This window comes from Salvelinus alpinus, chromosome 6, assembly GCF_045679555.1.
Source record: "Salvelinus alpinus chromosome 6, SLU_Salpinus.1, whole genome shotgun sequence".
NCBI lineage: Eukaryota > Metazoa > Chordata > Actinopteri > Salmoniformes > Salmonidae > Salvelinus > Salvelinus alpinus.
The window spans coordinates 27,158,385-27,173,062 of NC_092091.1; the positions used below are offsets into that span (position 1 = coordinate 27,158,385).

The following is a 14,678-nucleotide window of genomic DNA, read 5'->3' on the forward strand; positions in this document are numbered from 1 at the left end:
ATGAGGTCTACCTGTGTCGATTCTAAGCTTCCTGGAGCAACCGGAAGTGGTTAAATCACCCTAAAAGTGTTTGCCATACCCAACCTGCAGTTTGAGAGAAATAGTGCATTCAACCCTATGTAAATCAGTGAGTTCTTAACGTATAGACTTAAAACTCAGGATTCTGTAAAAGCCCACTCCAATGAGGATATGTGTTTACTTTCAGCTTCCTGTGCCAACCGGAAGTGCCATAATTGGTGTCAAAAGGGCTGTTTCGAAGGGTTAAAAAAGTCAAATCTTTCCAAAACTTAATATATGTGAATAGGAAACCCTCATGAACTGTAAATCAGTCATTCATCCCATCAGATTTCAAGGAAAAATGTACACACCCACACAGAAAGGATGGAGTGACACACTGAGGGGCTTAGAGGCAGACAGTGCCTGCAATAGGTACTTTTGTTTGAACTTTTAAAGAACCGTCAGACCTAGAGTTCTGAAACTTTACAAACCTGTTCTAGAGCTCAGGTCGATTAAGCACGGTGAGTTATGTGGCTCTAGAAGGTTCTCGGACCGATAAAAAGCCTCGGTGCATTTGCATTGACTTCAATTCATTTTGAGCATTACAAAATGGTGACATTTAGAAAAGTCCCAGAGTTGCACGACTAGGTGCATTGAAACCGGCTCGGCCCATAGAGACGGACCCCGACATTTCTGTCCGATAGCTCATTCAAGGACCCCGTAGCAAGGCATGGAAAAAAGTGGAATTTCAGCACCAATTAAGGTTTTGCTCGGGCACCGAATGACCTATCGAGCCGAAACTTGGGATTCGAGGTCGCCTCACATAGGGCTAAAAATAATGTGAAAACTGGACCCGCAGCTAGAACATAACTACCTATTATTTGTTTTATTATGGTTTAAATGGAAGGCGCTGTGAATTTTGGGCCTGCTCTGAAATATGTGATAGTTGGCTTCTAAACGAGTTGGAAAAAGTGAGTTTGGAGTCAGATGGTATCAGTTTGGTGTCTGAAAATATCTAATTGGCTGATGGACACTGACTTGCTAGTTGACTTTTGTGCATTTGCAATATGTTTCAACAGTGAAAAACCACCAAAATAGCATTCTGAAATTACCACTAAAAATGACATCACCATAGCCGTGCCGAGTTCAACGAGATGCCCCGCTTGACCGTAGCTTGCTCGGTCTGAGCGCAGCGACAGTGACAAGAAGATGACCCTTGACCTACATTTCAAGTCTTTTGCTTTTGGGAGACAGAGAGAGAACTGTTAAGGTTTAGAAGCACAATTTGACCTCAGGAACGTTCCTAAGGTCTCTGTGCAAGCCTAACCTTGACCGTGTGGCATTAACCCTTAACAGTTAAAAGAAGGTGTTTACATCAAACAGTTTACAATGACATCTCACCCCATAGGAACACATTGCCTGCACCCCTAAATTCAACCTGAAGCCTATGTGGGTTATGAATGTCTTATGAACCTGTCTTCAATGACAATCCATCAAGCCACTATGAGGTCTACCTGTGTTGATTCTAAGCTTCCTGGAGCAACCGGAAGTGATAAAATCACCCTAAAAGTGTTTTGCCATACCCAACCAGCAGTTTGTGATATATAGTGCATTCAACCCTGTGTAAATCAGTCAGTTCTTAACGTATAGACTTAAAACTCAGGATTCTGTAAAAGCATACCCCGATCAGGATATGTATTTACTTATAGCTTCCTGTGCCAACCGGAAGTGCCTTAAAATGGGGTCATAGGTGCTGTTTCGAAGGTTTAAAAAGGTCAGATCTTTCCAAAACTTTAAATGTGTGAATCGGTCAACCCTCATGAACTGTAAATCAGTAATTTCGCTAAACAGATGTCAAAGAAAAGCTCTCTCTCACACACACACACACACACACACACACACACACACACACACACACACACACACACACACACACACACACACACACACACACAGCAAGGACGGAGTGAAAAAGTATGGTGCTTAAAGACACACAGAGCCTTAAATGCTTTTAGGGGGGATCCAGACTTCCATACCCGCTCTGGGAGCGCTATACTACCGCCCCAAATCAATGGGTGCTGGCCTGAGTGATTTATGGAGGTTTTCAAAAAATATTCTTTTTTTTCTTCTGGAAAATATTTTATGTTTTTTCTTCTCGAGTCAATGGCCTGAGTGATTTATGGAAGTCCAAACTTTTCGTGCACCTGGTATTTTTTTGGGGTTACCAGGCGTCATTTTTCAAAACGGTTGAAATTGCTTTTAGGGGGCATCCAGAGTGTCACATGACCGGATGAGGTAACTATTCTTGTTCTTCTTGTAACTTTCCGGTAGGCTAGAAGCTTTCCGGTGTTTTGCTGCTCGACACAGGTCGACGCAGGTATTGCACTTGATTTATCGTTATCGTAACCGTAGGTGTAGCCAAGTGGAAATACGAAAGCTTTCTAGCTATTTCGCACTGACGGTAATTTGAACACAAGAACGTTTCTAGTGAAAAGGTGCTACACTCAGAGCCATGTATTTACACTCAGCCACCCTAGCCTTATTACGGGTTAACGTTTTGGTAATTTTGGTTGGCCAACAAAATGTAAGACTACAATGACTGCATACGTTTCCCCAAATGTTATACGAAAAAAAAAAGTTTTGTTATTGATGGACAATGGCAAGGCTGCCATTGTATTTTCAGTTACATTCTGTTCAATAAAAATGGTTTACACGTTTATTTTTTAAGAAATGAACTACAACCGAATAAAACACCATTAACCATCATGCATTGCTTACATTCATTCTATACTGAAAAGTCTGTTCAGAAAAATCGAAAACAGTACATATAGGCATAAAACCACAATGTTTTAATAGGGATTAAATAAAGACAATATATATATAACCTCTTATGGTTATATGGTTAAAAAAAAGACAAAATATCTATATATTCATAACGTAAAATAAATAAATACAGGCGATCGCGTCTATGGTTGTTGCAACGGCTTATGTCGCCTACTGGTTAAATTCGTGTCTTTTCGCACGAATTAAGTAGCACAGAAATTCGTGTATTTTCGCACAAATTAAGTAGCACAGAAATTCGTGTATTTTCAAACGAATTGAACCACCCCAAAACACCCCAAAAATGCACAAAAACGCACGAAATCTGCTGAAATACATTTTGTACATTTAAGTCATTTAGCAGACGCTCTTATCCAGAGCGACTTACAAATTGGTGCATTCACCTTATGATATCCAGTGGAACAACCACTTTACAATAGTGCATCTAACTCTTTTAAGGGGGGGGGGGGTTAGAAGGATTACTTTATCCTATCCTAGGTATTCCTTAAAGAGGTGGGGTTTCAGGTGTCTCCGGAAGGTGGTGATTGACTCCGCTGACCTGGCGTCGTGAGGGAGTTTGTTCCACCATTGGGGTGCCAGAGCAGCGAACAGTTTTGACTGGGCTGAGCGGGAACTGTACTTCCTCAGAGGTAGGGAGGCGAGCAGGCCAGAGGTGGATGAACGCAGTGCCCTTGTTTGGGTGTAGGGCCTGATCAGAGCCTGAAGGTACGGAGGTGCCGTTCCCCTCACAGCTCCGTAGGCAAGCACCATGGTCTTGTAGCGGATGCGAGCTTCAACTGGAAGCCAGTGGAGAGAGCGGAGGAGCGGGGTGACGTGAGAGAACTTGGGAAAGTTGAACACCAGACGGGCTGCGGCGTTCTGGATGAGTTGTAGGGGTTTAATGGCACAGGCAGGGAGCCCAGCCAACAGCGAGTTGCAGTAATCCAGACGGGAGATGACAAGTGCCTGGATTAGGACCTGCGCCGCTTCCTGCGTGAGGCAGGGTCGTACTCTGCGAATGTTGTAGAGCATGAACCTACAGGAACGGGTCACCGCCTTGATGTTAGTTGAGAACGACAGGGTGTTGTCCAGGATCACGCCAAGGTTCTTAGCACTCTGGGAGGAGGACACAATGGAGTTGTCAACCGTGATGGCGAGATCATGGAACGGGCAGTCCTTCCCCGGGAGGAAGAGCAGCTCCGTCTTGCCGAGGTTCAGCTTGAGGTGGTGATCCGTCATCCACACTGATATGTCTGCCAGACATGCAGAGATGCGATTCACCACCTGGTTATCAGAGGGGGGAAAGGAGAAGATTAATTGTGTGTCGTCTGCATAGCAATGATAGGAGAGACCATGTGAGGATATGACAGAGCCAAGTGACTTGGTGTATAGCGAGAATAGGAGAGGGCCTAGAACAGAGCCCTGGGGGACACCAGTGGTGAGAGCACGTGGTGCGGAGACAGATTCTCGCCACGCCACCTGGTAGGAGCGACCTGTCAGGTAGGACGCAATCCAAGCGTGGGTCGCGCCGGAGATGCCCAGCTCGGAGAGGGTGGAGAGGAGGATCTGATGGTTCACAGTATCAAAGGCAGCCGATAGGTCTAGAAGGATGAGAGCAGAGGAGAGAGAGTTAGCTTTAGCAGTGCGGAGCGCCTCCGTGACACAGAGAAGAGCAGTCTCAGTTGAATGACTAGTCTTGAAACCTGACTGATTTGGATCAAGAAGGTCATTCTGAGAGAGATAGCAGGAGAGCTGGCCAAGGACGGCACGTTCAAGAGTTTTGGAGAGAAAAGAAAGAAGGGATACTGGTCTGTAGTTGTTGACATCGGAGGGATCGAGTGTAGGTTTTTTCAGAAGGGGTGCAACTCTCGCTCTCTTGAAGACGGAAGGGACGTAGCCAGCGGTCAAGGATGAGTTGATGAGCGAGGTGAGGTAAGGGAGAAGGTCTCCGGAAATGGTCTGGAGAAGAGAGGAGGGGATAGGGTCAAGCGGGCAGGTTGTTGGGCGGCCGGCCGTCACAAGACGCGAGATTTCATCTGGAGAGAGAGGGGAGAAAGAGGTCAAAGCACAGGGTAGGGCAGTGTGAGCAGAACCAGCGGTGTCGTTTGACTTAGCAAACGAGGATCGGATGTCGTCGACCTTCTTTTCAAAATGGTTGACGAAGTCATCAGCAGAGAGGGAGGAGGGGGGAGGAGGGGGAGGAGGATTCAGGAGGGAGGAGAAGGTGGCAAAGAGCTTCCTAGGGTTAGAGGCAGATGCTTGGAATTTAGAGTGGTAGAAATTGGCTTTAGCAGCAGAGACAGAAGAGGAGAATGTAGAGAGGAGGGAGTGAAAGGATGCCAGGTCCGCAGGGAGGCGAGTTTTCCTCCATTTCCGCTCGGCTGCCCGGAGCCCTGTTCTGTGAGCTCGCAATGAGTCGTCGAGCCACGGAGCAGGAGGGGAGGACCGAGCCGGCCTGGAGGATAGGGGGCATAGAGAGTCAAAGGATGCAGAAAGGGAGGAGAGGAGGGTTGAGGAGGCAGAATCAGGAGATAGGTTGGAGAAGGTTTGAGCAGAGGGAAGAGATGATAGGATGGAAGAGGAGAGAGTAGCGGGGGAGAGAGAGCGAAGGTTGGGACGGCGCGATACCATCCGAGTAGGGGCAGTGTGGGAAGTGTTGGATGAGAGCGAGAGGGAAAAGGATACAAGGTAGTGGTCGGAGACTTGGAGGGGAGTTGCAATGAGATTAGTGGAAGAACAGCATCTAGTAAAGATGAGGTCAAGCGTATTGCCTGCCTTGTGAGTAGGGGGGGAAGGTGAGAGGGTGAGGTCAAAAGAGGAGAGGAGTGGAAAGAAGGAGGCAGAGAGGAATGAGTCAAAGGTAGACGTGGGGAGGTTAAAGTCACCCAGAACTGTGAGAGGTGAGCCATCCTCAGGAAAGGAACTTATCAGGGCGTCAAGCTCATTGATGAACTCTCCAAGGGAACCTGGAGGGCGATAAATGATAAGGATGTTAAGCTTGAAAGGGCTGGTAACTGTGACAGCATGGAATTCAAAGGAGGCGATAGACAGATGGGTCAGTACATATATGCGCAAATTGAATGTGAGGCTGGGCTGTACTGGCATATAGCAGTTGAATAGACGGGCTTGCTTAAGTTGCACACATTGGGCAAATATTTTGTAGCCTAGGGTCAGGGAAAAAAGTTGACCTTTTTATAAACGTATTTCATGCAATTCTTCATCATTTTAGATGACTGGAGACTTTAGCAGAATATTTTTTAATACCTCACAAATTATCGAAATGACAGGCTACTTTAACACTGACAAACTGAGAATCTGAGATCAATTTAAACGACCTTGTCTCGAATCCATCAATAGCCTAGCCCTAGGTGTTTGGAGACACATATTATACAATTAGAGGAGGAAATTATACTCTAAAAAAGCTTTCCAGTTTCACTGACTGACCCAATGATGCAGAGCTCACTCACCAGCCATGGCCGATGCGCTCCTGCCAAAAGCCTATCTCTCTTGTTTGACTTTGTAAAACAATTAGCCCTGCCCAGCCCAGCCCTTAACAGGGCTAATTGGAAGTTGATAATTTGGTAGCCTACGGACAGATTAGACGTCTCTTTACAGCAGGATCCATTTGCTTTACAACCTGTGTTTTACCCGCAATTGTAGGCCTATTATAAATATTTGCGAAAGGCCTGTTTTGGTTGCATGCTGTTCACTGACCGATTTCCAGCACCTTCCCGACTGTAGGCTATGCCCAGTGATTGGGCTACACAATCCACAGCTAGGCATTTTTTTATATATATATTTTTTTACATAAACTATTGATCCTCTGTTGCTAAATTATAGGCCTACTCCTGGTCTAGCGTTCTGATTTATTTTATGTATTTATGATCAGACAGGAGTAATTCTATAACTTTGGCAAATGTAGCCTATTTCAATTAATCAGGGGGGCTGCAGCACCTCCAGTACCCTTCGGCGGCTGTGATTCAATAAGGAAAGAAATGAGGAAGTGCAACGCTGAAGAGATGAGTTGCAGAATCATGTCTATCAGAGCAGAGAGAGATCATAGAAAGTGAATCTCATTCTCGATCTGTGAGAGATACAGGCTCGCTTCTGGTCTACATAGGCTACAATGTTGCGCAAACCATAAACCCGGGCGGGCACAACACAAATCCATTTTTAGAATATCAGGCATGTTTTCACATTACGATGTTTAATGGGCAGGATAATTACAGAGGAGTCAACCTGAACTAACTCTGATTGCTCTGATTGCTTTTATTACATTGCAAATAGTGAAAACAAAACGTATGCCAAGAGAGGTACCGGATCCTGGCAAATGGGTTCTGGAACAAAACAGTCCAAAACTGAGAGGTGCCAGACCCTGTTCCGGGGATCTGGCACTGAATGCTACTATATATTTGGTAATAGCAGGTTAAAAAGTGATGCTTATAGCAGCACAGTGATGCAATGCTTTTAAAGAGTGTGGTTTGAAGAAAGACATTGGTTTATATAGACGTAACCCACTGGGTACACCACATCATTTCAACGTGGATAATGGGGTAACATTTGGTTGAGACGTTGATCAGCGAGATTAAAACCTGTCACCCACTCAAAAAGACAGCCCTAAATGAGTTGAATTTCCAATTTGTGATCATTGTGCTTTCAACCATCTGGAATGGGAAAACAATTTCACATTTTTGGTTTAGTTGTCACCCAAATGTCTATCGATGTGCTTTCAACCATTTAAAAGAAAATCTAATGTGAATACAATATCAGATATTTTATTTATTTATACAACAGATGAATACTGAGCTCCATCTAAAAGCAGAACCAAATGACCTGGATTGCATTTGAAATTACATTAAAAGTACAAGTGGTGAATGCCGTTTGACATTCTGTGCAGATTATTACAGCAATTGTGATGATCTCCACAGACCTGCGAAGACCTATGCATGCTGTCTTGAACATGCATGCTCTATATGATTACATAATAACACATTTATAGTTAGAGAAACCTCAATGTGGCCATGGATGTATTACTTATTTTAAGGTTGAATGTTGCATTAGTTTGTAAGATAATATTTAATTAGTGGCACAGATGGAACTATCCAAGCAGAAGATGCATCTCCTTCAAATTTTAATATTTGGTTGCGTTGACAACCAAACATAATTCAATGTCACAAAATATAATTACATTTGAAATCAAACGGTGCTTGAAACCCTTGGCCTATTGTATTTTCTTTTTTTGTTGTTGAATTCTGGGTTGAATTGAAACAACTGCTGTTGATGACTGCAAATGCTACAGTATATAGTCCTGAATAGCATCAATGATGATATATGAGTGAAAGTACGGTCACTTTTCATTTTCTCTGTTAAACCTACCCTTTGGAATGACTTCAATAGCAACAGTGAATCTATTTCGTTTTTAAGTGGAGATCTCTCAACAACCACTCTCATGATCTAATATTGGCAATAGTCAGTGACAAATATCATAGCTAAGCAGGGCTGGCCTTGAGCTGTAAATAGATCAATTCTCCAGTAGGAGGGGATGCCCAGCCTGTCGTTTTTTTTCTGATAGTGGACTCTGAGGTCTTAAAGGTACAAATTCAACATATTTTATACAAGGTTTGTCTATGTTTAAATTTGATTATGACATAATGATGACATTATCCTGTGGTTGACATTTCACCCTCAAAACAACAGTTGATTACTTTTTTCAAATTCAATTATTTCCCACGGAGGTTCCATGTCACAATACATTGACAAATTATGTTAAAAAAATGTTGATCCAACTGGTTTGTGCCCAGTAGGAAATGCCATTACATCCCCTCTGTATGGGATATGGTTCTGGCTTACTCCCATCCAACCGCAAATCCAAAGGTACTTCCCAAGACACATTTCTTGAGGTGTAGCATTTTCAATTCGTTTTCAATTTTTTTCCACATCCTGAGAAATGTGTCTTGTGAAAAACTCTCCTCCAATGACATTTGTGGCACAATCTGGGATGTCATTCTTTCTCTCACAGTACATCGTGAGGACCATTAATCTTGCCTCATGTCAGCTGCTCGCAGCCAGGAAAATACACAAAAGTTGCTCAGTTAGTAGGAATTATATTAGGCCAGGAAACACATTAAGATGTTAGACATGAGCAACTATATTCACCTTTTTGTCAGAGTAACACATTAAGAATGTTAATGGCCCTCACTTAAAAACCTCTTCCCTGAAAAAGACCCCGAACATTACACAAGTTTACACAGCTCCTCTAACACTGTTAACTATAATGGCCTGGTTCAGAGAGCGCTGAAGTGATTTTGTGTAAACTCTGTTTAAACTGTACAGAGACAGAGCACAGCAGTGTACTGTAGTGCCCTCTTGGATATGTCTTGTGACTGCATGCTTGGATAGCTTCACCTACCGCATGTGTTTATTTCCATCTTTCCTTTGTCTAGTTTGGACGTGGCCAGCATCGGTTTCGTTATAATCATCGACCGCAGGCGGGACAAATGGAGCTCAGTGAAGGCCTCGCTGACGCGGATAGCGGTAGGACGATGTCCATCTTTCACTTCAGACAGGGCTTTTATCTCTTGCCTGGTTATCCAGTCTGTTTGTGCTTTAACTCCTCACTGTGGGACCAAGACAGAATAGGACCAAGCAATTTTATCTCAGCATCATGTAACATTGTAAAATATTATTGCTACCAATGCTCCTATATCAGGAAGTATTGTATGAATAATTTTTGGGGGAGTATAATCTACTGCAAATTCTTGAGATGTTCAATTGAAAGTAAGCGCAGAGCAAAGCTCCCTCCACACAAGGCTAACTCCACACAAGGCTATGAGACGGTATGAAGCTGTTTTGTACCTGTGTCCACTAGGGAGCATTTCCAGGGAACCTCCAGCTGGTGTTGGTTCTAAGGCCCTCCCGCTTCTTCCAGAGGGCCATCGCTGACATTGGCATTAAGCTGCACCGGGATGACTTTAAAATGAAGGTACCGGTAAGAATGCTTCGCTACCACTCACCCTGTCCAACTCGTAGATCATCTTAGAAACCTTTCCTCTGTGTCTGGGTGTGAGATAGTGATTGACCTAATGTCATGAGGAGTGTTGCATCGGAGTGTGATGTTCACCTGTAAACTAACTGCTAGAACAATGACTATGTACTCACTGCATGTTTTCCTTGTTTATGGAAAGCTGTAGAATGTGACAACATGCACCTGTATTTCCCTTACTTCATTAATTTTTTGGTGAAGGCCAATTCTTCTGCATTATCCCCAGACACCTACAGTATACTGTAACTGTACACATTTTCGAAGATAAAAGTTGCAACTCCTCCTCAGACTCCTCACCACCTCGCACGTGTGTGTCATCCTTACTCAGGTGTTGTAGAATTCAAGTCAAGGCATCTGGTGAGGAAGTGGAAATAGAGAAATGGAGTAAACCAAAAAACACAGAAGCCTGTATTAACATTATGCCGTGACAATTATTGTCTAACCCTAAAATCAGATGAGAAAACCCAGACTGATAATGCAGAAGATGCCGAACATCTATAACACACAGTAATGTATGTGAATTTGTTTCCCTACAGATTGTGATGCTCAACTCCCTATCTGACTTATATGGCTACGTGGATAAGGGCCAGCTAACATGTGAGCTTGGTGGGAACCTGGACTACTGTCACAGCCAGTGGATCCACCGCCGGACAGTGAGTTACCATGACATTGGCCTTACACCAGTTATTCTCTGGACTCACTGGAAACAATACAAGTGTGTGTGTTTTTGCTGTCAGGCCATTGAGAACTTTGCTGTGACGGTGAAGACCACGGCTCAAATGCTGCAGAAGTTCGGTACAGACCTGGCAGAGACGGAGCTGCCCAATGATGTGCAGTGCACCAAAGACCTACTCACTACTCACACTGAGAAGCACGACAAACTCAAGGTGGGGCTCTGCTTCAGCGTCAACATAATACTACTGAACCTGGTTTCCTACAATGGTTCACTTGTACTCATGGCTAACATCCTCAACACCTGAAGATTGTGTTGATATTTGTTAGTTTACTATTAGTTACATTCACATACAGTAGTGTGATCAAATACACCGGGGAATGGGTTCTATCATAGCCTGTGGCATTGAAGTTTAACCACAACCTCAATGGCCTAGATAATAATCCGAGTATTCTGTTCCCAAACCAGCAATACCATTATAAATCGGGTGGTTCAAGCCCTGAATGCTGATTGGCTGAAAGCCGTGGTATATCAGACTGTATACCATGTATTTTTACTGTTCTAATTATGTTGGTAACCAGTTTATAATAGCAATAAGGCCAGAGGAGGTGTGGTATATGGCCAATATACCACGGCTAAGGGCTGTTCTTAAGCAGGACACAACGCGGAGTGCCTAGATACAGCCCTTAGCCGTGGTATATAGGGCATATACCATAAACCCCTGAGGTGCCTTATTGCTATTATAAACTGGTTACCAACCTTTAAGCCAATCAGCATTCAGGGCTTGAACCACCCGCTTTATAATGGTATTTAATGAATTCTTTCATTTTGACAGGATGAACTGAAATTAGCGATGAAACAGGGAACCACTCTACTGGGCTGTATCAAAGAGCAGGCTGCCAAGTCGGAGAACCACCAGCTAAACCCAGACGAGATGGAGAACCACACCACTGTGGAAAGGTTGGTTACTGGGACCTACTGGAGATGGAAGCTCCTAATTAAATCATTTGTATGTGTTCGGTTCACAAATGATTTAACGTATTGAATTTCTCACTACGAGTATATTCCAGAGGTGGATAAAGATGCTGCATATAATGTCATATGTCCATGTTGTATTTCAGGTTGTTGGCCCAGCTAGATGAGACAGAAAACGCGTTTGAACAGTTCTGGTCCAAACATCACCTCAAACTGGAGCAGTGCCTACAGTTACGCCATTTTGAGCATGACTTCCGAGAGGTACGTATGTTTCTGTGACAGAGTCGCTGACTGCTGTAGTCAGCGGGTTGAGCTTAATCACGTTAACAAAGAAAGCTGGACAGAACACAGCCTGGCTATTTGTGTTCCCCCAGAGACAGCAATTAGAAGTAGCCATTACAATGTAACACCTTGTCCAAAAATAGTTGCTCACCCTTCACTTTTCTCCGTTTTAGTTACACATGCTTTTTTATGTTTGCAACTTCACACTTACAGTATATAGCGCTTCCTCTCAAGCATATGTGTTTGGAAATACTGTACATACATCCTTAACCTCCTGCTCTCTCTGTGTCCCCTCCCCAGGTGAAAGTGTCATTGGACAGTCTGATGGCGACTCTGACAGCCCTGTCAGACATTGGGGACTGTGTCACCCTGGTAGAGATGTTACTGAAGGACCTCAAGACCTTAGAGGAGAAGGCTCAGGTCAGCCCAGTCACATAACAAACGTTATATGAGATGTAACATCTAAACCTTACAATACAATACAAAGCACAATGTATCCACTATGTCTTGCTTAGCACGTGATCATCAGCCTTGGATTGTATTGAATGTGAGCCTAACACGAATGTGGTCATGTGAGATGAATGGCGCTCTGTCTGATGCATGTCAGGAGTCGTTAGAGAAGGCCCAGCTCCATGCCCTACACGGGGACCAGCTGATTCAGAGCAACCACTATTCTGTGGACTCCATATGGCCCAAGTGTGTGGAGCTCCGACACATCTGTGATGACTTCACCAACGAGGCCCAGAAGAAGTACGACGTCCTCTCCAAATCACGCCAAATACACAAAGGCATAGACAAGGTGGGGTGGATAACATAAGAGGCTCCTCATCTCTATATTGCTGTCAGAAAAGGCAATGTCCTCAGGGAGAGATTGTTTGCATGATTATACATGTCATTTACACATGATCTCATGAATTCAAATAACTTTCACAAAGTTTCCCTCTTCCGTCTAGGTCAGTGGTACTTCCACTTTTTCAGCAAAGCAATAAATACATTTACTCATTATCTGTTTCAAAAACGCTTGTTCAGTATATTGTCCCATACAATAATCAGTACCTTCTTTTTTGGTTCCTAAACAACTATGCATGCCATTCATGTATACCATTAGTAGTTCAAAATATACATTAGTGCCATGCAAAGGAGCTTAGATATACTACTGATATGGAGCCTAGACAGTACCTACTGTAGTTGTTCATTCATCCATGTGTTCTCGGGTGGTTGCAGGTGAACCAGTGGTGTGAGTCGGGGGTGTACCTGCTGGCCTCTCAGGCTGTGGACAAGTGCCAGTCCCAGGAAGGGGCTGAGGCAGCCCTGCAGGACATTGAGAAGTTCCTGGAGACGGCCAAGGAGAACCAACTGAGTGATCTCAAGAACATCCACAACCAGTATGAGCTAGTCCTCAACGTTGAAGTCAAGGTATGTGCAGTGCTCCCTTAAACCAGGAACAGATATAGCCCTTGGTTCTCTCCAGACCTGACTGCCCTTAACCAACACAAAAACATCCTATGGCGTTCTGCTTTAGCATCGAACAGCCCCCGTCATATGCAACTTTTCAGGGAAGTTAGAAACCAATATACACAGGCAGTTAGAAAAGCCAAGGCTAGCTTTTTCAAGCAGAAATCTGCTTCCTGCAACACAAACTCAAAAAGTTCTAGGACACTGTAAAGTCCATGGAGAATAAGAACACCTCCTACCAGCTGCCCACTGCACTGAGGATAGGAAACTCTGTCACCACCGATAAATCCACTATAATTGAGAATTTCAAGAAGCAGTTTTCTACGGCTGGCCATGCTTTCCACCTGGCTACCCCTACCCCGGTCAACAGCACTGCACCCCCCACAGCAACTCACCCAAGCCTTCCCCATTTCTCCTTCTCCCAAATCCAGTCAGCTGATGTTCTGAAAGAGCTGCAAAATCTGGACCCCCACAAATTAGCCGGGCTAGACAATCTGGACCCTTTCTTTCTAAAACTATCTGCTGAAATTGTTGCAACCCCTATTACTAGCTTGTTCCACCTCTATTTCGTGTCGTCTGAGATTCCCAAAGATTGGAAAGCAGCTGCGGTCATCCCCCTCTTCAAAGGGGGGGATACTCTTGACCCAAACTGCTACAGACCTATATCTATCCTACCCTGCCTTTCTAAGGTCTTTGAAAGCCAAGTTAACAAACAGATCACCGACCATTTCGAATCCCACCACACCTTCTCCGCTATGCAATCTGGTTTCAGAGCTGGTCATGGGTGCACCTCAGCCACGCTCAAGGTCCTAAACGATATCTTAACCCCCATGGATAAGAAACAATACTGTGCAGCAGTATTCATTGACCTGGCCAAGGATTTTGACTCTGTCAATCACCACATCCTCATCGGCAGACTCGATAGCCTTGGTTTCTCAAATGATTGCCTCGCCTGGTTCACCAACTACTTCTCTGATAGAGTTCAGTGTGTCAAATCTGAGGGCCTGTTGTCCGGGCCTCTGGCAGTCTCTATGGGGGTGCCACAGGGTTCAATTCTTGGGCCGACTCTCTTCTCTGTATACATCAATGATGTCGCTCTTGCTGCTGGTGAGTCTCTGATCCACCTCTACGCAGACGACACCATTCTGTATACTTCTGGCCCTTCTTTGGACACTGTGTTAACAACCCTCCAGACGAGCTTCAATGCCATACAACTCTCCTTCCGTGGCCTCCAACTGCTCTTAAATACAAGTAAAACTAAATGCATGCTCTTCAACCGATCGCTGCCTGCACCTGCCCGCCCGTACAGCATCACTACTCTGGACGGTTTTGACTTAGAATATGTGGACAACTACAAATACCTAGGTGTCAGGTTAGACTGTAAACTCTCCTTCAAGACTCACATCAAACATCTCCAATCCAAAGTTAAATCTA

The 14,678-nt window shown here is 44.3% G+C and overlaps 1 protein-coding gene across 13 annotated transcripts in view; it reads left to right on the forward strand.

The window, feature by feature from the left end:
- Nucleotides 1-14,678, forward strand: part of LOC139578476 (guanine nucleotide exchange factor DBS-like) — a 92,218-nt gene that overhangs the window by 27,159 nt on the left and 50,381 nt on the right. For 12 of the 13 annotated variants that reach the window (XM_071406119.1, XM_071406118.1, XM_071406121.1 and 9 more), the window contains 9 exons: nucleotides 9,261-9,351; nucleotides 9,686-9,805; nucleotides 10,396-10,512; nucleotides 10,597-10,746; nucleotides 11,368-11,492; nucleotides 11,654-11,768; nucleotides 12,090-12,209; nucleotides 12,397-12,588; nucleotides 13,014-13,205. In XM_071406119.1, coding sequence (XP_071262220.1) covers nucleotides 9,261-9,351; nucleotides 9,686-9,805; nucleotides 10,396-10,512; nucleotides 10,597-10,746; nucleotides 11,368-11,492; nucleotides 11,654-11,768; nucleotides 12,090-12,209; nucleotides 12,397-12,588; nucleotides 13,014-13,205 — 1,222 coding nt within the window. The remainder of the gene's footprint in view (nucleotides 1-9,260; nucleotides 9,352-9,685; nucleotides 9,806-10,395; nucleotides 10,513-10,596; nucleotides 10,747-11,367; nucleotides 11,493-11,653; nucleotides 11,769-12,089; nucleotides 12,210-12,396; nucleotides 12,589-13,013; nucleotides 13,206-14,678) is intronic. The other variant, XM_071406120.1, reaches the window with a different exon arrangement.